We start from the raw sequence: 21,965 nt of genomic DNA on the forward strand, positions 1-21,965 counted from the left end.
ACTAATTGAAAAGGCCCTCTGAAAAGTATTATCAAGTCCTGAGTAAGTCCGGGAGTTGCGCTCACTTTACCATGTCTTCGTGGCTGACCTCCGGGGATATTCACACGACATCTTGGCTCCATAATGGCGTGCTTCGCTTCCCGCAGCTGTGCAGACATAGACGCACGCTCTTAGCTAACATTTTCTAGGATAACGGATACCACCACTGACGCTTGAATGAGCCTCAGAGTCATAAGAGTAAAACTTCTGCATTTACTTGCTCCAAGCCTTGGTGCTGCGTTAATCAACCGATCACCTATTCGATTCCAAGGTTCGCCTTGGCGTGACTGATACCATGACGTCCAGACAAGATAGTATCCAAGGTCAGCAGAGTTCTCTGTTCGCGGGAAATAAGTTGTATCTAATCTCTTCATCTAGCTGCGCCTTTCACTCGTTCTCTTAGCGATGGCGGCGAAGATTCGGACAAGGATGTCAAGCTTGGCGTTATCGAAGTCAACGTCTTGCAAGAGCGGACTATTGGACTCTTCGGGGCTGTCTCCTTGATTGTCAATAAGATCATTGGTGCAGGGTACGTCTCAAGATCCCCAATCTTGGAATCTTTCCCATTTCTGACAAGCGCAGCATCTTCTCGACCCCCAGCACTATCTTCAAGCTTTCGGGTAGTGTAGGCATGGCAATGATGTGCTGGGTGATCGGAGCAATCATCTCGACGTGCGGTATCTTCGTTATGCTCGAGTTTGGAAGCGCAATCCCTAGGTCTGGTGGTATCAAGAACTACCTTGAGCGATCCTTCAGTCCCCGGATTATGCAAACTTGCATCTACGTCTTCTATTGCGTCTTCTTGCGTAAGTGTCCCTGATGCTCCGTTAAGAGCATATCCCGGCCAGCTAAAGGACCTTCCTAACACGCAACATAGAGGTTTCTGCAAGTAACGCCATCACGTTCTCGTCGTACATCCTTGTTGCATCAGGTGCCGACTCGACGACATGGAAACTCCGTGGAGTTGCGATTGCTGGCGCCGTGTTCTCCGTCGGAATCCACACGGTTGCGCCTCGAACAGGAAGAGCGATCCAGGATTTGCTATCCGCGGTGAAGCTGTTCACGCTGCTCTTTATTGTATGCTGCGGCTTCGCAGCTTTGTCCGGCCATCTCAGGGTGGATAGCCCTCACAACTTTACCAATGCTTTCGAGGGTACTTCCAACAGCGGATACAACATCGGATCCGCTATCCTCAACGTCATTTTCTCCTTTCAAGGCTATGATAATGTCAATGCTGTGAGCCTCACATCGAATTTGAGCCGGTTGTTGTGGTTAACTAACCTGCTCTTTCCAGGTCTTGTCTGAAGTCCGTAACCCGCAGAAGACTCTGCGGATCGCGCTTCCTCTCTCAATGAGCGTCATTGCAGTGCTCTACCTGCTAGCGAACGTCGCATATGTAAGCTCACTGACTTTCGTCACACTGTTAGGTGCTGGCTAACGCAGATAATTAGTTTGCCGCCGTGCCCAAAGAGGCTTTCATCGCGGCAAAGGTCACCGTGGCCGCCACCTTGTTCGAGAATATCTTTGGACCCTCGGCAGGAGCCAAAGCTCTTCCAGCGCTGGTCGCTCTATCAGCACTGGGACATCTCCTGGGTGTTGCATTTACCATTCGTGAGTTTCTCAACCTCAGTCAGCACTGTGAGCTCAATCGACTGACTTCGCCAATCAGCTCGCCTGCTGCAAGAGCTGGCAAAGGATGGTGTGCTCCCCTTTTCCAACCTATTCATGGAGAACAGGCCGTTTCGTACGCCCATTTACGCCTTGATTCTGCACCTTGGAGTGACTGTTCTCTTCATTTGTGCACCGCCGGCTGGAGACGCCTTCAACTTCGTCGTCAGCTTGTCTAGCTACCCGACAACGGTCTTGTTGACAGCTATCACCGTTGGCTTGGTTAAGTTGCGTTTCACCGACCGGGAGAACTTCCAATCGCCGCTCCGGGCACCCTGGATTCTGATTGTGATCTACCTTGCGGCGAATATTGTAAGTGTGCCTATGGATTCAAGGACCGTTAGGTTTGATCGCTGATACCTCGTAATTAGTTCTTAATCGTGATGCCGTTTGTAAGACCGCCGAATGGTAAAGGCAGTACTTCGCTGCCGTATTGGCTTTCTTCTGTTGTTGCGTTGAGCATCCTGTCTCTTGGCATCATTTACTACGGATTGCGGTTTGTGATCGCTCCGAGACTCTTTGGTTATAGACACCAACAGATTCAGCAAGAGCTCAGTGATGGGTCCAAAGTTACTAGGTTTCAAAGGATTAAAAGGTGATCAATAGGATATTACGTCGCCAATTATATATGAATGTAGTAACCATAATTGATCTATGTTAAACATCATATCCATCCGTTCATTGAAGTCGTCGTTGTGCTGTGGATTGATTGTGTTGTGCTGACGGCTGGAAAGGGGCCATGGGGGGCCCAGCCAACGCCTTGTGGGGTGCTTGGCATGTCGCGATGCACGCATGCATGTGCTCGTCATTAACGCAATGGAGTGAAAGGTAATTGCAAAATGACAGTTGATCAAGCTTGAATCGAGTGATCCTGACAAAAGGGCTCAACGTGAGGCCATCGTCATAGCTCAGAATCACGGGTAACGACAACAACCCGCCGCTATCCGCTGCATCACCATTCGATCGTGTGTTGTGACGTCGTGAAACACAGCCGCCGGGGTTCATTTGGCGCGGAAGCCAGCGTTGGCGCTGGTTGGTGGAGACTCAGCTTGGAAAATGCGTTGAGTTCATTGATGGAATTTTGGCTGAATGACATCGGCGGACCAGGGTCTCTCTCCCTCCTTACCTTGGCAACCAGCTACTACGTAGGTACTCGCCTTCTCACCAGAAAACCGCGTCCTGGCGTCGGACTCGAGCTCCCCCAAAGAGCAATAGTGCAGATGGAGACGGTGTCGAGATCAGGCTAAGCGTCAAGGTGTGAACAGGGTTGTTTGCCAGAGAAGGAAATAAGAGAAATTGGGATTAGAGATAGAAATCCAGGGACCAGAGATGACATCAACGAGGGTTTTCGGCTATGTGACGAGCTTTCGGGATAAACTTGGGTGGAGCATACTGGTTTTCGCGGGTGGAATCGGCTATTCCATAGTCCACGATGGAGAACATCTAGAGATACGGGCTACAGATAGGCTCTGCGAATGGGGTCACGATAATAAGTTCGGGTGCCAATGTCGAGTGAGAATACGGATTGAAAATTAGGAACTGAAAAAATCGAATTGTTTCGATCACCAACAAAATGATCCCGGTAAGCCACTCACCCGAAGTTACTTGCCGAATACTGTATCCGCACATGTCATAATCTCACGGTTCTCAACAGCTGCCACCAGCATCAGAAGACATTACGGCAACGGAGGACTCCGCTGGCCGTCCTCCGTCTGGTCAATGCTTCCACTTATGGTTGTCAGTCGGTCTTGTTTGTGGCGAAACGCCGACTGCAAATGCCGTTAGTAGCAAGCAAGCAAGCAAGTTGCAAACCACACAATTGAGAGCATAGACTCTGGTAGCATCAGGCACGTGAGGAGTAGCTAATACCACACCAGCCAAAGCCAAAACAAGTCTGCGGGGGCTGTGCTTGGATGGTCCAGGATCAATAGATGGACGGAGATGCACGAAAGATGCACAAACAAGGGGCTTCCTCAACCACCTCGAGCGTTTTGCAAAGCTCCAGCGAACCAGCGGTAGCCTTCAACACCAAGTTCCCCAGACGACTTCCAGGAACTCCCCTGGCACGGCAAGAATGATGAGAGCCTTCTCTCCTTGAGGACAACGTACAGCACTGTATCCGTAGCGCTGCAGCAATGATGAGAGAGAGGGAAAGCAAAGGTCCAGTCTTGTCCCCAGCGGCATCACGTTACTGCACCCGGGCTGTGCCGATTCCACCCCGCATATCGGTCGACATCACCCCACAATCGACACTCTGGAACGATGTCGACGCCATGCCCAATTGGGGCCGGTGCTGGACGTGGTGCGATGCTGGTGTCACACTGATTCTCATTCTGGCCGCGAATCCCGTTTTGCCTCCCTCCCCTGCGGAGATGCCTTGTACCGTACGGTATGCCGCTCCATGCTCATCTTAACCTACCGTACGCACTACGCAAGTGCTGTTGGGTACTGTGTGGGCGGGCAGTGCCATGCCATGCTTGGCCCCCCTTGGCCATGGGGGAGAGAACGGCTGGGGGTGACGGGGTTCTCAGACACAAGATTGGCGCGGCGCGAAAGGTCGAGACGGGACGATATATGAATACATTGCTTGCCGCTGCCACCTCCTCACCAAGACGCTTGCTTTTAGCCCGAGAGATCTATCTAATCATCCCTTGCAATTGTAACCCACACGTAACCAAGATACAAATACCGATTTCATCCCCATCCCACACACCATCCCTTACTGAGATACCTGATCCCACAACATACAATGTTCAGACAAGCTTCAAGAAACTTCACAACCAACGCTCGCATGCCGCCGAGCTACTTTTTGCAAACTCCCCGTCGACTCGCCATGAGATGGTACGTCTTTGATCTCTGATTCGGTCCTAACACCCCAACCTGGCACCCATTCCCCCTCTTCCCGGCTCCCCCGAATCCTGGGGTAAAACACCACAACCGCAACCGAGAGAGTTTGGAACTGACGAATCCGGCATAATAGGATCCCGCCCACAGTAGCAGTCGTCGCCGTTGGCTACGGCCTCAACGCCTACCGAGAAGGCGCGGTCGAACGTCGCCGAGCAAAGAACGCCGCGGCGGAGAAGCAGGCAATTGAAGATCGCATGCGGGCGGCAAAACTCATGGACGCCTACGGCGACCGATCGAGTCTCGAGGAGCTAGAAAAGGCGATGGCAGTCTACGAATCCCAAAATTAAGGATTGACCGACCTCGATGTCTCAGTACAATCACTTCAACCTTTCCTTTATCACCACAACATCATCACAATATTCGACACCATCGGAGAATGGATCAACCTCAGCATCGGCAGCGGCGTTCTACAGCGATCAAGGACATTATTCGGCGGGATCACAAGGAAACGTTTTTAACACGTGACGGGAGCTGAAGCTGCACAAATTGGCAGCTTGCATTTTCAAGGACGGAGGCATGGCGTTTGGGCAGGCGACTCTACATGGAACGCATCACCATGATCAAAGTTCGTCATGAACTGGTGTAAATACTAGCAACCCGAGTACATATTGAATACTCAAAACAACACCTTTACATTCACAATCACTACCAAAATATTCCAATGATGCACCGAGCTATTCCCACATGCACCTGATCACAGAACAGAGGATCATACCCCAGTACCCCGCACGCGTCCCATGATGGACGGGATCCTCGGTGGCGCTCACAACGTCGAGAACGGCTCCAGTCCGGGGAACACATACCGCCACACCGTCCGTTCCTCTTGATTCGCCGGCGCAAGCCACGTCTGATAACGCGTGTTGCCAAGGCTTTCAGCTGAGCTGGTTGATGCAGACACGAAATACGATGCGAGGCATGCGAAATACGTAAGTCCAGCCTGGTTGACGATGAGCCTCGATGTTTGCTCTCCCTCTTCGACTTCATATAGGATGCGGTGGTGTTGTGAGATGCCAACATGGACGTGATTTTCTATGCATCGTTGGGAGCGCCCGACTTTCCGTCGGTCAAGAACTCAACGCCAAAGCTGGTTCGCAATATGGGCGGAGGCTCGTCCCGGTGAGTCTGTGACTGTGCCCATGATGGGCCCAAGATACTGACTTGAGGTAGTCCATCGCCGCCTCCGCGCGTCCCAAAGACGCTGCCTTCTACCACTATCTGGATCCAGCATTTACCTCCACTCATATCTAAGACGACCCGTCAAGTCATTCTGTCAATAATGCAGATTCGCAGTCAATACCTAACGGGGGGCATTTCAAGCGTTGCCTCCGAGGACCTTACGTCGCTCATCGAGAAACTTGATGTCTTGATTGAGGAGGCTCGACACGCATCCAATATTCGTGACTACATCACGCTCTGTACGGAAGTGACTGTACTACGATTATTGACTGATCGCGGGCCCATCTCGCAAAAGCTGCTTGAAGTTGCACGTGCCGTGAACCCATTTCTCGGGCCACAAGGCAATGATGTGGGTAGATTGGAAGCAGGCTCTACCTCTGCGGGAGATGACAACCTGCCTGTTCCTTTTCGATCGTCTGATACGTGTCTGATTGACGAGTCTGAGAAGGACCTCTTGGTCTTGTTGTATTACTGCGATGTTGCCGATCTTGAGGGGTCCATTGAAGAGGCGCTGGCTCAGGTGTTGAAGATGGCAGAAAAGTACGGCACCATCAAGGACTTGGATCTTCGCAAAGAATCCCTTTCGGAAACCGAGGTAGTATTGATTCAGCCACAAATGAATTCTCGGCTTACCTGCTTCACAGATCAACATCCACTGGATATTGTTCTACTTAGAGAATAAGATCTCCCTAACGATAGCCGCCGGAAGAAACCCACCTGAGTCTGGAGCCAAGCTCGACTTTGAGAGAAGCACTCGAATGAGTCGATTGTTGACGATTTGTGAGATGTTACTCTCCGAGGGAAGGTTGGACCAGGTCTGCTTTTTGTTGATACCTTTGCGGCGGTGCATCGCAAGCCAGGACAAGCCTTGGTGGCGGTCGAGGACAAGACGACTACTCAAAGGCATTAAGAAGACGCGGGCCGGTAGGCAGAAGTGGCATTTACAGCTTGCGGATGAACAGCTACTTTGTATCAAGGGCCCGGAGAATGATGGCGGGAAGTCGTGGGGTTGGCGTGGCTCTTCTACGATCCGGCCGGAGACAATTGAGATGGGGAAGGTGAAGGGCGACTGAATCGTTGTGGAATCTGCCTTGCGAGAGCAATGGCCCAGGGGCTAGTTTCATGACTGAGAATGAAATGAATATGCAGTATAGGTCTCTAAAAACTTTAATTCTTCCATCTTTATGAATGAAGCGCTCTGGATAGGTCGGGATCGAACGCAAGTAAATGGATGATCGATATCCACCAAGCGCCGTGTTCACCTCCGAACAACCGGGGGATAAGTGGAGATTGGCCCCGGCGATGGCGCCGATTCAAGTCTCGAGGATAATCCGGGCTAAACCAAAAGGCTTTTGGATTGTCTTCGGATTGGTATTCATTTTGGCCCGCGTTCCTCTTGTATAATGAAAACAAGGCCTTGAATTTCGTGTTTGAAAGATCCAGTGCCGCGTTGGATCCTGAAGGATTGCCTTCCCTGACCAGCCTCGCGCCAATATTCGCTGTCGTGCTCACCTGGCACCGTTGGGGAGGTGGTGCTCTGAAGTGGAACCTTTTCAATTGAGTTTTAAGGTTTACGAGAACGAAAACGCGCCCAAATTGGCGATCGATGCTCGCTTGTCAGACGGCTTCTCAGTGCTCGTGTATCTCTTAATTCTTCTTCCCTACTACTATCCGTGTTCCCTTCCTACGGACACGATCTCCGTCATTAGATGATGGATCAAACCAGGGCAACCCCTGACTTACTTAAGAACGCCTCGAATCCTGTTGGCTGAACTTGAAATCCACTTGTGGTTTGGGGTCCTGGGCAGCCAGGCAATTGCGGCGCCAGTCTGCATCTGGATCCGGATCCTGGTAGCTCTGTTGCCTGCGATGGAGCCTTTGCCCAAGAAACCACCTTGTGTTTTGTCAAATTATCTGCTACCGTAAGACTCGCATGCGGCGCGGTGTTGTTTGACCCTCACTCGTGCATGCTTTTTTGCCCGGCACTTGGACTTTCACTCCGATTCTCTAACTCCTGTTTACACCTTTGTCTCTTCGTCTGCCCTTTCTTACCATTCACGCGTGGACCCTCAACTCAATCCCGAATGTCAACCTAAATATCCAGTCAAAGTATCATTCGAGACGGTTGACAAACGTCGACCATGCTGCTGCGTCGTATTTACCTCGCCGCGGCCACCTTCGCCAGCGCCAGCGCGCAGATCCAACTCCGCTGGTCAACCGATCTCGGAGCGAACGAGAACAGGACGTATGGTCCCGACGGGCCATGGCAGGCGCCACTCCTCAAGCTCAACGACACTGAGATGCCTCTCTGGCCGGGAGGCTCTGGTGTTTCTGAGATTCTGACGAAATCTGTAGGCGGAGATTATACGCCACGCCGCGATACCCTCAAGACGGGGACTTCGAGAGCCTGGTCTGACGGCTGGTTCGCCAGCGCCTTTATGGGGGCGGGCTGGGCAGGAATGGAGGCCTCGGACGGCATGGTTATCGACTCGAGGATGGGAACCAGTCACGAAATCAAGGTTAACGTGACATTGGTCGCCGCGACGTCGTGGAATAGCTCTACCAATGCAGACACGACTGCCTACACGCCAACGGTCGGCACACTTGGTCTCGGGCCCAGGAGCGAGAGACATGAGACGGCCGGTCCGGGCATCCTCGAACAGCTCAGGATTTCAGGCGACATTGATAGGACCGCGTTCAGCGTGCACATGGGGAGTGCCGCTCTTGGTATTCCTGGATCGCTAGTACTGGGCGGGTATGAGCAGAACAGGGCGCTCGGTCAGGTTGGCACGTTTGCACTTCAGGACTCGATACCGGTGATGTTTCTCAGGGACATCATCTTTGACTTTCAGATACGGAATCAGTCATTCTATCCTATTAAGTCGAACGCGAGCTTTTGGACGAATCCAACAGACCTCGGCATGCAGTATACTAAGTACGTTGGCGGCGCTGCTGGGTCGGCAGTCGTGATCCCGAACCCAGCTTCACCGTACATCTATCTACCGCCGGGGATCTGCGAAGCCATAGCAGAGAATCTTCACATGACGTACCATAACAAGTCAGGGCTCTACCTCTGGGATACTGACTTGAGCGCCCAACTATTTGTCAACCAGTCAGCGTACCTCGGTTTCGTCTTGGCCGACTCGAGCGCAACGAACATAACTATCAAAGTCCCCTTCCAGCTCCTCAACCTGACATTGGAGCCGCCGCTGGTCGAGCAGAAGGCGAGCTACTTTCCCTGCCAGTCCATCAACTCGAGCTACGGCTTCTGGCAGTTGGGCCGCGCGTTTCTCCAAGCCGCATTCCTGGCCGTTGACTACGAATCCAACGTCACCTATATGGCGCAAGCTCCTGGTCCACGGATGGAGCAGAGCATCGTGAAGAAGTTTGACGACTCAGCGATCAGTACCAACCCGGCCAAGTCGTTCGTCACGACATGGGGCGACGCCTGGGATAAAGGGCAAGTTTTCCAGAGCTTCGACACCGGTGACAAGGGATTGACAGCTGGAGAAAAGGCTGGCATCGCAGTCGGGGTTATAGGCGCGGTCCTTGCGTTGGTATGGTTGTTGCGCCGCCGGAGAAAGCAGAAGGGACCTGGTTCTCCGCCGAATGCCGTCGACAAGGCTTTCTTATGGTTGAACGGAAAGAGGGCCAAAAGTCAAAGGGCGCAGGTGGCGAGCCAGACGAGTTCGATGGCCGAGATGGGGGGAAATGGGGAGATGCATATGAGGTACCAGGCGGAACCAAAGGTTCTGAGGGAAAGGAGCCACGTCAGTGAGTTGAATTCACGGTCGCCTCTCACTGAGATGGGAACGCCACTTTCACATGAGATTGGCTCTACGGATCGACATCCAGTTAGGCACGAGGCACCGGACGACCACATGGTATACGAGATGCCCGCGAATTCCGAAAGAACGCATAAGGCGCAATGAGTGGTGGAGGTCCAGGAAAAGAATTCCCTGCGGCAGTTAGTTTCTTAGGTCCTTCGTGTTGTCAAATAAATACCCAAAGTCAATTTCTCTTCTTGAATAGAATGGCTATTGAAAAGTCAAGCCGAGAGGCCTAAGTGATGACCAGCCAGCGACGTGGCAACATGAAGGAAAGCGCAATTTTAAGAAAGAAGAAAAGAGCATTCTATATCTACGCAGACTGTACTTTAGGTATCTAGTCTCTAGATCTAAATATCAAATGGCATAGTTCGAGTTACATGAACAGCGATGGCTGGTAGAATCGAACTCCGGCTTCGGCAAAGGGGCCGAATGGGTGCGAGTCGCCTTCGCACTTTGTATCAGGCTCGGGTAGTGTTCCATTTTGGAAGTAAGCCCTAATATGACCTCTAGTGCATTCTGAAGGGGCTGCGAGAGTCGTGTGCTATAAACAAAGAATATCAGCTCTCGGGTCTGTACGTAGTCGGCCTTCCATGTGAATGCGGCTTTTTCTTGAAGGGTACATGTACTCACGCCAAACGAGTTTTGAATGAGAAGCCTTGATCCGGGGAACCCAGCGGAGTTGTTGCGAGCGCTGACTAGTGGAGTGATGTTGTCGGCCTGGTTGGCGATGAACAAGATGGGGTGGCTAGTCTTGCCCTCAAAGGGCCCTGAACCGGATCAGCATAGACGCTCTCAGATCTCTCCTGATAATTACTGGTAGTACTGACCACTGAATCGCCAGCGGGGACGCGTAGTTCGCTGATTGCAGGTCATTTGGTACGGGACTTCAGTGGCTCCAGTCCCTGGACTAAGCTCCAGTATCCCATCCGTCTCTCGTTGAATCTCCTCGAGAGTCATGTTACTGACAGCGGGGTGATCGGCGCACATGATGACAGGGAAGGCATCTCCGGTGCCTTCGACGATACCCGGGGGCGGCTCGAACGGAGAGACTGGCTGCGGGGCGCAAGCCGGGGCCGGGGCCGGTTTGCTAGGGTTATAGCGCCTGTAGTATGGCCGCCCGTCCTTCTTTTCGAGCGCGGCAATGATCTTGGCGAAATTCTCAAACTGCTCCAGTGGCTGGTAGAGCGTTGTCGAGAGAAGACGCATGACCTTGGAGTAGGTGACCAGCATAGGTACTTCAGGACCTTCCTCTGGATCGGCCGGAACGATGACTGGATGCCTCTTAAGAGCGTTGAGCAGGTCAACGAATCTCCCCATGATGGCTTCCGAAGTGGGACCGTGGAAGGCGCATTTTTCGGGCCCAGCTTGATAGCAAAACTCATAAAAGGCGAAGAGAACCTTGTCCGTGTCGCGAATGAAGTTGACGTGTTCCGAGTTAAACCACTCTCTGTAGTCAACGTTGCCATCGCTGACCAGGCGTTCTACCTTGTCCGGATACATGGCCGCGAAAACGCCGCCGAGGATGGTGCCGTAGCTGAAGCCCCAGTACTTGAGCTTGCTGTACCCGGTCTGGTACACAATCTCGAGCATGTCCCTGGCGGTCGGGGTGGTGCTGGAGTGTTCGAGTATACCGGACGCTTTCATCGCGCTCTCGCATGCCTGAGAGTATGCCGTCGCCCGGGCAAAAAGTTCTCCGACGATGCTTTCGTGGGAGTCGAGAACTCCAGGGTCTTGTAGACCCCAATTTTGGCGCTGTTGCGGTGTTGACCAGCATTGGATTCTGGGGATGGATGCGCCAACTGTCCCAGAATGTGAGCGACTGTCCACATTTTAGATCTTGGAAGAAAAGACTTACCACCTCTGGGATCGAAACTGATGAGGTCCTGCATATCGTCAGATTTTCCGGACGAAGAATCCTAACGGGATCGGTACTTATGCAAACTTACGTGGTTTACACCAATAATCTCCTGCAGCATTTTGCCATGGTTTTTCAGGGACCAAACCCCTGAGCCGCCGGGACCCTGGATACAGGTTTAAGCGCACCGTTGATGTCTTGGGAAGAGATCGTGACAAGTTTGCTTACACCAGGGTTAAAGATGACTGGCCCTCTATAGTCAAGTTTGTCGGTTGCCCGGATTCTCGTAATCGCGAGTACAACTCTGTGGTCATCAGACGGCTCTTGCCAGTCCATGGGGACCTGAGAGATGTTCTGTTAGACATGCTGGGAGTTTTGTGGAGACGGCTTCTCGGGCACTAACGTCTAGTCTAGCGCAGTCATATTCTCCGTTCTCGAAGCAGCTGTGCCACTCCAGGGTCCGACTCGGCTTGATCTGTAGAGCTTGTCAGTTCTTCGAGATCAATTTCGTGACTGGTATTCCGACGTACGCTTGACCAGGTCCATTCTGAACCAGCACTTTGTTTGGATGTGCTTCCGCTCCGGGCTAGGAACCATGGACTCGGGAAGAAGTTCCCTCTGATAAGCGCCGTAACAGCGAGTACTGATAAAGCAGCGGTGACCGCTGTTCTACACTTGCTCCCTGACCTGATAGCCTCTTTGGGCCCCGGAAATCCTGAGGGAATCTTGCTGTCCATGGCAGTTTAGCACGATGTTCGGCTTGGTGATAGCCTCGGGAGTGATTCCAGTCAGACAGCGAGGGAAAGGGGATAAGGAAACGTTGAGCTACCCGGACCGGCTGTATTTCACAATGAGCCCAGCTGATCTTTCTGTGGGGGTCCCATGGTTCCCGGATCACCGACTCAGCAGCCAAACACGACTCTTGTGAAAGCCGGTATCTTGCTGGCTTGTTTAGGATTAGCGCTGTCCTGTGCGTGAGCGGTCTCTCGAGTGAGCCCAGTCTTGGCTCGTACGAATCAAGGGCAGATAAGGGGGGAAAGTAGGGGTGCTGCGGCAGCTGTGCTGTGCTGATCCCCCAAACGTTTGTGCATTATCTTTTTCATCTGATTATCAGGGCTGTCGGGCGAAGAGAGTTTGCAGGGCGTCGGCACCCTTGATTCAGTTTCTGGGCATCTCATTTGGCCACGTTGACGCTAAATTGCAAGCCATCTCCCGCGCTTTTGAGATCAAGTGACACGGGTCTCAGAGCCAATCCTACGGTCCCCCGAGATCTTGAGGTGACATCCTCCTCCTGTGGCAGTTTACCTTAAACCCAAGAAAGGTTGACCGGCCGGGCGGATCCAGAATGACGGAGCGGGCGGCCCCATCTGAGTCGAGTAGAATCTTCGGTCGCCGATGACATCGGGGGGATTCCCACCTTGAATTGCGAGCGGCTTCGGGGGAATCAGTGGAGCCATTTTGGAAACTGGCTTCAGGGTCTAACCCAGCCGGTCGGTCCATATTTGCCGAGCACCTAATCTCAAAGCCAACAGTAGGTCAACACCAAGAATCCCACCGGTTTGTGATCCTCATAGGGTCGAGCATCCCCATCCTCTACATGGTAAACGTCTAGAAGCACCTGGGTCCTCCCATCGCACATCGTTACTGTAAGGGAAGACATGGTGCCTGATCCTACCCCATACATCGGACGATGTACAGATAGCTTCGGATACCGACTCGTCCAGACGCTATCACCGAGTGCTATCACACGACACCTCGGAGGATGCAAGAGGGATGACAATGTCCCCAATATGATAGGCTCCTCGCCTCTCCGCGCCGACCCCGCGCGAGCAATTGGCCGGTGGGCGCAAGATAACGACCGCGAAGAACAATACCAGCCTTCCCGCAAAGGTAAAGTAAGCACAGCCTTTAGAATCCATCTGTCGATGGGAGGTTTGCCGGTTAATTCTAAGCCGATGTTTTCAATTGTCGACCAGTCATCTGTGCTTTTTTTTGTTTCTCGAATTGCTTCCAAACAAGGTTCAGGGTGCCGTCTCAACTGATAATCATTGAACCTTGGCCAAGAAGTTTGCGGTAGTTTCTGCAGTGCGGGCATGACTCAAAAATAGTTAAAGGTCTTCGCATCTGCTCTCAGTTCACCCAGCATGGGCCGACGAACCGGTCGTACGTATTCGTACGACAGTGACGAGCGGACGAGTCTACTGCCGACGTCTGAAGAAGAGAGAGAAGCAATGGGCTTTGTCACGTCGTTGAGGGGACGCCTCCATGCGGAGGGTTCCTCGTCGGCAGACCCCGCCAACGGGGATATAGCTGCATCGGAAGCACCTCGGGATGTTGAGATGGCCGGGAAGACGGACGACACTATTGAAGATCACGATCATGTCAAAAAGTTCGACACCTCCGAGCCTCTTGAGTCGGGTGTCGGCACTATTCAAGCTGCTCAGACATTGTGGGGGAAGAAGGGAAGATGGCTTGTTATTGTCGGGTAAGCCCATACTACCAGTTGCCTCATATGCATGTTGTTGTTAACATCTATACTAGCCTGGCTTTGGTGATGATTGTGTAGTAAGTACCATATTTTCCTTTGGTCATGGGGTCAATGGCTTCTTTCCCTTGATCCACCTGGCTAACCATCATAAAGCGAAATCGACAACACCACTGTCTACATATACAACAACTATGCGACGTCTTCCTTTTCAGCTCTTTCCAAGCTAGCAACCCTAAGCACCGCCAGCGGTATCGTCTTCGCTGTTATCAAACCGCCAGTCGCCAAGCTATCCAACGTCATCGGCCGAGGAGAAACCTACATCATGAGTATATCCTTCTATGTCTTGGGCTACATCCTCATGGCAACATCAACAACTTTCAACGCCTATGCTGCAGGCGTTGTATTCTACGTCGTCGGCCAGTCAGGTACAAACATCATGAACGACATCGTTATTGCCGATATCACTACGGCTCGCTGGCGTGGTTTTGCTCTCAGCTTCTCCTTCTTCCCATTTCTCATCACGCCTTGGGCAGCTGCCTTCATTGTCGACGACGTCGTCAAGCCCGGTGGTATCGGCTGGCGATGGGGCATCGGCATGTTCGCAATTCTCATGCCCATCGGCGCCGCATTCATCATTTCGACCTTGCTTTACTACCAAAAGAAGGCCAAGGACATGGGTCTTACCCCAAGGCAGAAAACAACGCTCTACAGCTTCTGCTCTCAGATCGACCTGGGCGGTTCAGCACTTCTCTGCGCGGGCTTCTCATTAGTCCTGATACCGTTAACGTTGGCAGCATCAACACCAAGCAGATGGGGAACGGCGTACATCATCGTCTTAATCGTGATTGGCGTCATGCTCCTCGCTGCACTGCCGTTCTACGAGCAGCGTCTGGCTCGCAACCCAATCATGCCCACGCGATACTTCCGCAACAAGACAATTGTTCTTTGCCTCTTGCTCATCGCGAGTGACTCAGTCGGGTTCGCCTGCACGCACACCTATCTCTACTCATGGTCTACCGTTGCCCGTGGCTTCGCCGCCCGAGACGCTACGTTCTTCCAATACACCAACGGCGTGATGCAGTGCGTGATGGGAATCATCGCCGGCTTGGCAATGGCATACACTCGCCGATACAAGTGGCTTCTCATCGGCGGCGCAATCATCCGTCTCATAGGCTACGGTGTCATGCTTCGCCTCCGCGGGGCTGATAACTCCGTGGCCGAGCTCTTCATCGTCCAGATGATCCAGGGTCTAGGATCCGGCATAATGCAACTATCGATTCTTGTGCCTGCTCAGGTCGTTGTGCCTCACCGCGAGATGCCACAGATCACTGCTTTGGTCATTTGCTGTTCGGTCATTGGGGGAAGTATCGGAGGTTGCATAGCTGGTGGCATCTACACCAACACATTCAAGCCGATGCTGTACAAGTATCTCGGCGCCAGCGCTTCACCGGAGCTCGTCGACTCGTTATTTGATTCCATTGTTGGCACCGCACCTGCATGGGGTACTCCGGAAAGAAACGCGATCAACCATGCTGTAAGTTCTGACGTCTTGAGAGCGGACAATTTCGCGTCGGTTTGGCGAAGCTGACTCCATACCGCAACACATAGTTCACAGACGTGATGAAATTCATGGTCTATACTGCCGTCGGAGCTTCAGCTCCGGGGGTTATCCTGGCCTGGTTCCTGCCAGATTTTATATTACCGTAAGTCCACACATGATACAATATTTTGCAGCAGCTCAATTAATGCCTTTCATCCTTACTTACAACCTTCCAGTGACCGAAACAACATGGTTGAGGAGTAAAAGAGAGGCGACTCAACAGTTGTCAGGAATTCTCTTGCATCGCCAACTAGTGGTAACAAGCGAAGGCTTATCTTCGTCAACGCATTCATGACGAGCATACACATAGAGGAGGGCCGAGAGCGGCGGCAGAAAAGTCTCTCATTTGCTCCATAGACACAGCAACAGACGAGCTAGCATTCTGATAAAGCATTGCGATCATACCTTCTTCCCATGGCAACCTGTATTGTTCCCCGTTGAGCTTACTGAATGGTTCAAGCCGCGGTGATCTCGTCGCATTGATTGTTTGCCTGGGTCATACTACAAGAAGTCAATATTTTTTCTCGTCAGCTGGGCATGAGTGGTCATCACCACCCTGCGAGTCAACACTGCAACCTACCCAGCTATTAGAATCTACTAATATATGAGTGCCAAGTCACCGTCCAGACCCGCCTGATCTAGCGGTTTCCATATCTGAAAAGACTCGCACGAAAGAAGTCGCTGACGTGTGCCAAGCCTGGTCGCTGTGGGCACAATGGCTCAATCGTCTTTAAGGTTGAAATGATGTTTACCTTAAGCTTGTTTTTTCCCCTGTGTTTGACGAGCTAGACTTCTCGCCCTGGCTGGTGAAACCAGCCGGACGGGTATCCCGCCAGCGGCGTCGCCGGGCGAAACTTAGAGACTGGGACCTCAACTATGTACGCCACCCCGCAAAGCTCGTGCGTACCCCCTCTTCCATTTCCACATTCCTTTTTCAGCTTCAGCATAAGCTTTCGCGCGATGCGGCCCTCAGATGTGAACCCGCAGTCTGTGAGCCGTTACTCGATGCTCACCTTATTGTCACTCCAGGAGTTTCACACATTTTCGAGACCATTAGGCTCAACGTCCACTGCATGCATGTAAATTTTTAATACACTCGAAGCCTGGATAGTCAGTCGTGGTTTTGATATCACTTGTCGAAACGATACTGCCCCTCTACCCCCAGCTGTGATCCAGGAGGTTGGTTCCGTGATGAGACAATACATCGGCCCAAGAGAAGCCGCCGTTAGTTGCGTGAATAGGTTATTTGGATTCTCGATTGCTTGCTACAGCCTCAAACACATTGACAAATCCAGACCTTCAGCTCACTTCAGCCAGCTTTCTGGTGGTCCGCCTCAAACTCGATCACTCGTTCTAGCTTGTGGCGTACATCCTCCCCGAAAATAAAATCGAACTCTAGGCTGGTACTCCAAAGGAAAAGAAAATATTGGGCAAGCGTTGTGATGGCGTTGAGGCCGCGAAGCTTGGCATCGAGTGCCTCGAACCCAAGATCTCGAAAGCGAGCTCGTGGGTGCACCTCGGTCTGGTATATCTGGCAACCGTAGACTCATTGCCAAGAAAACACCAGCGGCCTTGGCTCGATTTTCACAGACGTGGTGGACCGTGAACTAAGACCCATGGACAGATTTCCAAGCCACAGAAGCAAATTCATTCTCGCTTCACTCGATCCCGGTCGCAAGTGAGGCTCTGTCTCATAACATGAAGCCTTCAACGTTGATGCTGTACACATCTTCGTTCGGTTCGAAGAGAAAGATGAAAACTTATAAATAAGCCATCTTATCACCTCAATTGGAAAGGGATATCCTTCCTCCTCATCACACTCACTCTCAAGATCACAGTCGCTTCTACATAGCTCACTCACACCACTCATTCCGACTCTCCCTCTCTTTTTAAGAACTCCATACTCTCAACCCATTCTCAAGATGCATATCCCTACTTTCGGACAGGTTGCCACCATCGGCATGGCTTTCTTCACCGTCGCTGCCTTGGCTGCTCCCATCGCAGAGCCCCTCGATACCGATCTCATCGAGGTAAGAACACCACTCTATTCCCGGCCATGACTACATGCACGAATAAGCTAACATCCCCCAGCGATCCACCGATCTGACTGTGAGTTCTGAAGCATCAACAACACCCGTTCATGCCTCCGAAGAGATGACATTTGATTTGCTAGACGCTTCGACTAACTTCTAACCCATTAGGCCCGTGGCGAGGGACTTGCTTTCACCGGCGCCATTAGCGCCCTTGAGCAGCGCAACAGCAAGAAGAAGTGCAAGCGTACCAACAACAAGGGCTACTGCACCGATTCCGATGACGATAAGAAGGACAAGAAGAAGAAGCAGTGCAAGCGCAACAAGAAGGGCGATTGCTCTGACTCTGACGATGACAAGAAGGATAAGAAGAAGAAGCAGTGCAGGCGCAATAAGAAGGGTAACTGCTCCGATGATGAGGATGAGAAGAAGAAGGGCAACCAGAAGGAGGACAAGAAGAAGAACGATGACAACAAGAACGATGACAACAAGAACGATGACCAGAAGAAAGGCAAGGATGACAAGGGCGGCTTTTACTAAGCTTCCGACCCAATTGAAGATGAGGACAGGCTAACACATACGTCTGACTGCTTAAACCTATGCTGGACAGCAACCTGCTGTCTGGCCTATGGTTCCCAGCCGGCTTGGCTTGGATATGTGTTCTTCACACGCAACACTGACACATCTAGATAAGAGAGAGAGTTTTTTTTCAATTTGTAACATCATATTATCACATGTATATACACTACGTCAATACTTATGATACACATCTCTCATTCTTACTTCTTCTCAGAGACTTCTCCACATCGGAAGATGCATGTCTAGTCTTATTCATCTGGGTTTGCTAATTGCGCCCGGCTGAGAAATCGAGTTGTTTACTCAAATGTCATTCACCGCCTACCTTATAGGTATCATGCTACTGGATGAAAGTTTACGTGCAGCTTGGCTCGGTACCTCGAGTAGCTTTTTTGACGCCAAACCTCTGGCTCAGGACAACCCATGATCCAGTAATGACCAACTTTCTGAAGGCGTTGGGGTCAGAATCATTCCCAAACCCATGCTCAAGCCAACTTTTGACATCCTCCCATTCCAGGAATCCCAGATTGTTCACCGAGTCCTCCGTGATTAGCTTTCTAAAGAGCTGGTGTATAGGTCCTTCCCGAGGCCACTTGACAGGTGCTGAATATGGGTGTTTCCGACGATCATATAGCTCCTGAGTGATGAAAGGCTTACCAGCTTCCTTCAGAATCCACTTTTCGCTTAAGGCCTGGCGAGCAGCACTGAGATTCTTCCACCATAAACTTGATCCTGTCCCGTCTGTGTCGCCCTCTGGCTGATTGTACGCAATCTTCAGGCTGGGAGGAAGGCCGTTGACGTATTCAACCAAGTGATGGTCGAGGAATGGCGGCCGGGCTTCGATGCTGTGTGCCATTTCGGTACGATCACCCAAGCAGGTGAGGATCATATTGGGAAGGGCACCGCGAGTGTAGTAATAAAGTGAGGAGTGCAGCGTATGCCACTTTTCGTCCATGTTTTTGCGCACTTCAGCGGACATGGTCTCAGCTACACTGATCCTCATATCCTTCCGCCCGTAGGAGTCCTGGACCCAAGGGGCGAACATGCCCGAGTGGGGCTGCCACTTCAGAGCGTTGTTTCCAATGCCAAGATGTCGGGATACTGGAGCCGTCGTTTCCCATTCGTGATTGAACATGCCGACTCTGGTGAACATATTCTTGAGGTCGTCTGCCATTTCCTTTTGCATGGCCTCTCTCGCCTGGTCATTTCTTGCCAAAGCTGAGTCTGGCCACGCGTAATCCGGCTCCAGGAGAAAATCCGGCATCAGGAATGGGTACCCGGCGAAGTGTTCATCAGCGCCTTCACCCGTGAGAACAACCGGCACGCCAAATTGCCGGGGTAGTGTGGAAAGACAGAATTTGCCCACGAAGTTGAGATCGAAATGATGGTGCTCAGTGTGGTAGACACATTCCACGAAGTTCTTTGCAAGCTCTTCCTCGTTCATGTCTTTTTTGAGGATTTGAACACCAAGCCAGTCTGCTGTCCGCTGTGCGATGTCTGTAAAATTAATTAGCCTCCGTATGCGTAATCAGGTAAGTTCATGATAGACTTGACAAGGGAACAAACCAGCCTCGTTGAAACCAGAGTCCTCAGGGAACTGGATGCTAAAACAGGAAATTCGTTTCGTGGCGTCTTGGTTGCCAAGCATTACACCCTCCTCACGAACAAGTTTTGTTACGATTCCAGCAACGACAGAGGAATCAATGCCACCTGATAGGTAGATACCTACTGGTACATCGGCACGCAGCCGAAGTCTTACAGCTTCTACGATCCTCTCTCTGACTTCCAGAATGATTTTATCTAATTGACGCGTTTCGACCTCATGCTGTTTTTTATAAGCTAAGATTATGAGTAGGTGGCGCTTCAGGCCAGGTTGACACGTACCTTATTCTTGTATTCAGGATCCCAATATTGATGGTGCTTGATCTCACCACTTTCAGCGATCTCCATCCACGAACCTGGCTTCAATTTCCAAACATCTTTGTAAATCGTATGTTCAGCTTGGAGAGAAAGTCCGCTGATGAGACCGGAGACGTTCCACTCGGGCTCCCAGCCAAGGGGCAAAAGGCCTTTGACCTCAGATGTCAAGACAAGCTGTTGCTGTGAGCCGTCACCGACAATAGTCCAGTACATTGGCTTGATGCCAAAGCGATCGCGGGCAGTAATCACCCGCCCATCTCTCTCATCAAAAATGACAAATGAGAATTCCCCTCTTAAATGTTCAAAGAACCCAGGAGCTCCGTAAATCTTATACAACGCAATCAACACTTCACTATCGCAATGGCCCTTGAATTGATATTCATGATCCCGGATGCACCGTTCTCGAATGGCGTCATGATCATATATCTCTCCATTGACGACGGCATGGATTTTCCCGTCATTGCTGTGCAGAGGTTGAACACCGTCAGGCGTTAGGTCATTGATGGCAAGACGACGGTGGCCGAGGCCTATATTCCAAAGTCAGTCAAATTTACTGAGCCTGAGCCATATGGTCATACCAATGGTTCCATCGTCACTCATCCAGATGCCCTCGGCATCCGGCCCTCGATGAGCAAGGCTTACGAGGCTTTCCGCTAACTGATTGTGCAAAGCCTGGCGACTTGGGGAGCTGTTATGGCCATTCCCATTTGATCCAGGGAGTGTGCCGCTTCGTCGTAACTTGATAGTTGCCGTAATGCCGCACATGATGCTATTTGGCGGAAGAACCAGGAGTAAGCGAAGTAGTGGAATGAGAAGAGTGGCACAGAGAGATCAGCAACTAGGTAAGTAGTGTAACTAAAGCTGCTTCTCGGAATCATCAGTCGTGGGCTTCGGAACCAATGGCGAACTCAGCGTGGTCAATTGCTTTAGAGTTCACATTAGTGAACTATGTACAACACTACGCAGGATTCAGTGACACCCGCAAGATCCAATCATCATAAGAAGCGCGTCCACTTATTTAATAGGCTTTCACGACATTGTGGAAACATTTCCAATTCTCTTGGCCCGTCCGAATTCCACCGCTGTCTTGGGCCAAATACGACCTTCCCCATTGCGCAGACGTGGTCGCGATACTACACTTTCTTGGCCAAGACCGCAAATGACGCACCAGAAAGGGTGGAAAGACTTGAAGTGAGACCGGATTAACAATGCGATTACGTATGGGAAAGTCTTTGAGCTCGGTCGAAACACTCTCCGGGTATTGGTCGAAGCGCAGCAGGTCAAAGGAAAGACCACATCATAAACTCTAACTTGTCCGAGGGTCAACTAATTAATGATCGGAACATCTCAACGTCTCGGAGACTCAATGAGTCCTGCAGCAGGCCTTCGCTTATTTCAACTGACTCAAACCCGGTGGAGGTGGGCTAAAGTCTGCTCTGAAGCGGGGGAAGAATTTAAACTTTCCAAGGGTTGCCTTCAAAGATGTTTGTTGTCCCATTTTCCCGCGACACTTCTTGGCTCCAAAGGTGAAGTGTAACCGATTGAGGTAGCCATTACTCGTTCAATTATAGCTTTTCGAACAATAGCAGAGGGGACAAGTTCATTCTGGTTGGCGGGCTTGGACTTGAAGATTATGTGATCGGGGAAGTCGAGGCGAGAAAGCGGGAGCTACTCAGTGCCTGGTTGTTCGAGAACGTCAAGCCCTGTCGTGTCATCTAAATTTGGGACGAGACGTTACCATCCAGGTGGCATGTCGATTAGACCATGGCGGTGAAGAGTTGCAGCCCTCAGGGATATGAAGGTGATGCTCTTCGGACTGGCTCCTTGCTGCATCCGTAACTATAGCATATTAGGGTCCGGCCTTGGCGTTCTCCTT

General features: G+C 51.5%; 9 protein-coding genes across 9 annotated transcripts; 6 read left to right on the forward strand and 3 right to left on the reverse strand.

The window, feature by feature from the left end:
• Positions 1-334: 334 nt before the first annotated feature.
• Positions 335-2,306, forward strand: CABS01_02570 (amino acid transporter; the record flags this gene model as incomplete). Its single annotated transcript, XM_060535948.1, has 8 exons — positions 335-362; positions 418-568; positions 622-845; positions 917-1,275; positions 1,334-1,435; positions 1,491-1,650; positions 1,709-2,019; positions 2,079-2,306. The coding sequence occupies 8 exons, from the start codon at positions 335-337 to the stop codon at positions 2,304-2,306; spliced, it is 1,563 nt and encodes a 520-aa protein (XP_060393860.1).
• A 79-nt stretch (positions 2,307-2,385) lies between these two features.
• Positions 2,386-2,712, reverse strand: CABS01_02571 (uncharacterized protein; the record flags this gene model as incomplete). The annotated part of the gene is made up of 1 exon (XM_060535949.1): positions 2,386-2,712. The coding sequence occupies one exon, from the start codon at positions 2,710-2,712 to the stop codon at positions 2,386-2,388; it is 327 nt and encodes a 108-aa protein (XP_060393861.1).
• A 1,744-nt stretch (positions 2,713-4,456) lies between these two features.
• Positions 4,457-4,901, forward strand: CABS01_02572 (uncharacterized protein; the record flags this gene model as incomplete). The annotated part of the gene is made up of 2 exons (XM_060535950.1): positions 4,457-4,548; positions 4,688-4,901. The coding sequence occupies 2 exons, from the start codon at positions 4,457-4,459 to the stop codon at positions 4,899-4,901; spliced, it is 306 nt and encodes a 101-aa protein (XP_060393862.1).
• Positions 4,902-5,629: 728 nt separating this feature from the next.
• CABS01_02573 (uncharacterized protein) lies at positions 5,630-6,863 on the forward strand (the record flags this gene model as incomplete). The annotated part of the gene is made up of 3 exons (XM_060535951.1): positions 5,630-5,730; positions 5,782-6,385; positions 6,435-6,863. 3 exons carry the CDS (start codon positions 5,630-5,632, stop codon positions 6,861-6,863), a joined length of 1,134 nt encoding a protein of 377 aa, XP_060393863.1.
• Positions 6,864-7,931: 1,068 nt separating this feature from the next.
• CABS01_02574 (uncharacterized protein) lies at positions 7,932-9,722 on the forward strand (the record flags this gene model as incomplete). The annotated part of the gene is made up of 1 exon (XM_060535952.1): positions 7,932-9,722. One exon carries the CDS (start codon positions 7,932-7,934, stop codon positions 9,720-9,722), a length of 1,791 nt encoding a protein of 596 aa, XP_060393864.1.
• A 271-nt stretch (positions 9,723-9,993) lies between these two features.
• CABS01_02575 (uncharacterized protein) lies at positions 9,994-12,212 on the reverse strand (the record flags this gene model as incomplete). The annotated part of the gene is made up of 8 exons (XM_060535953.1): positions 9,994-10,161; positions 10,251-10,387; positions 10,448-11,419; positions 11,476-11,503; positions 11,567-11,641; positions 11,704-11,817; positions 11,879-11,950; positions 12,006-12,212. The coding sequence occupies 8 exons, from the start codon at positions 12,210-12,212 to the stop codon at positions 9,994-9,996; spliced, it is 1,773 nt and encodes a 590-aa protein (XP_060393865.1).
• A 1,494-nt stretch (positions 12,213-13,706) lies between these two features.
• On the forward strand, positions 13,707-15,767 carry CABS01_02576 (ENB1 protein; the record flags this gene model as incomplete). Its single annotated transcript, XM_060535954.1, has 5 exons — positions 13,707-13,960; positions 14,017-14,040; positions 14,117-15,497; positions 15,572-15,666; positions 15,740-15,767. The coding sequence occupies 5 exons, from the start codon at positions 13,707-13,709 to the stop codon at positions 15,765-15,767; spliced, it is 1,782 nt and encodes a 593-aa protein (XP_060393866.1).
• Positions 15,768-16,523: 756 nt separating this feature from the next.
• On the forward strand, positions 16,524-18,133 carry CABS01_02577 (uncharacterized protein; the record flags this gene model as incomplete). Its single annotated transcript, XM_060535955.1, has 5 exons — positions 16,524-16,553; positions 16,963-17,088; positions 17,510-17,593; positions 17,655-17,672; positions 17,765-18,133. The coding sequence occupies 5 exons, from the start codon at positions 16,524-16,526 to the stop codon at positions 18,131-18,133; spliced, it is 627 nt and encodes a 208-aa protein (XP_060393867.1).
• Positions 18,134-18,524: 391 nt separating this feature from the next.
• Positions 18,525-20,854, reverse strand: CABS01_02578 (asparagine synthase; the record flags this gene model as incomplete). Its single annotated transcript, XM_060535956.1, has 4 exons — positions 18,525-19,666; positions 19,736-19,994; positions 20,054-20,616; positions 20,668-20,854. 4 exons carry the CDS (start codon positions 20,852-20,854, stop codon positions 18,525-18,527), a joined length of 2,151 nt encoding a protein of 716 aa, XP_060393868.1.
• Positions 20,855-21,965: the final 1,111 nt, after the last annotated feature.

Source organism: Colletotrichum abscissum, assembly GCF_030869225.1.
Source record: "Colletotrichum abscissum strain IMI 504890 chromosome Unknown Scaffold_5.1, whole genome shotgun sequence".
NCBI lineage: Eukaryota > Fungi > Ascomycota > Sordariomycetes > Glomerellales > Glomerellaceae > Colletotrichum > Colletotrichum abscissum.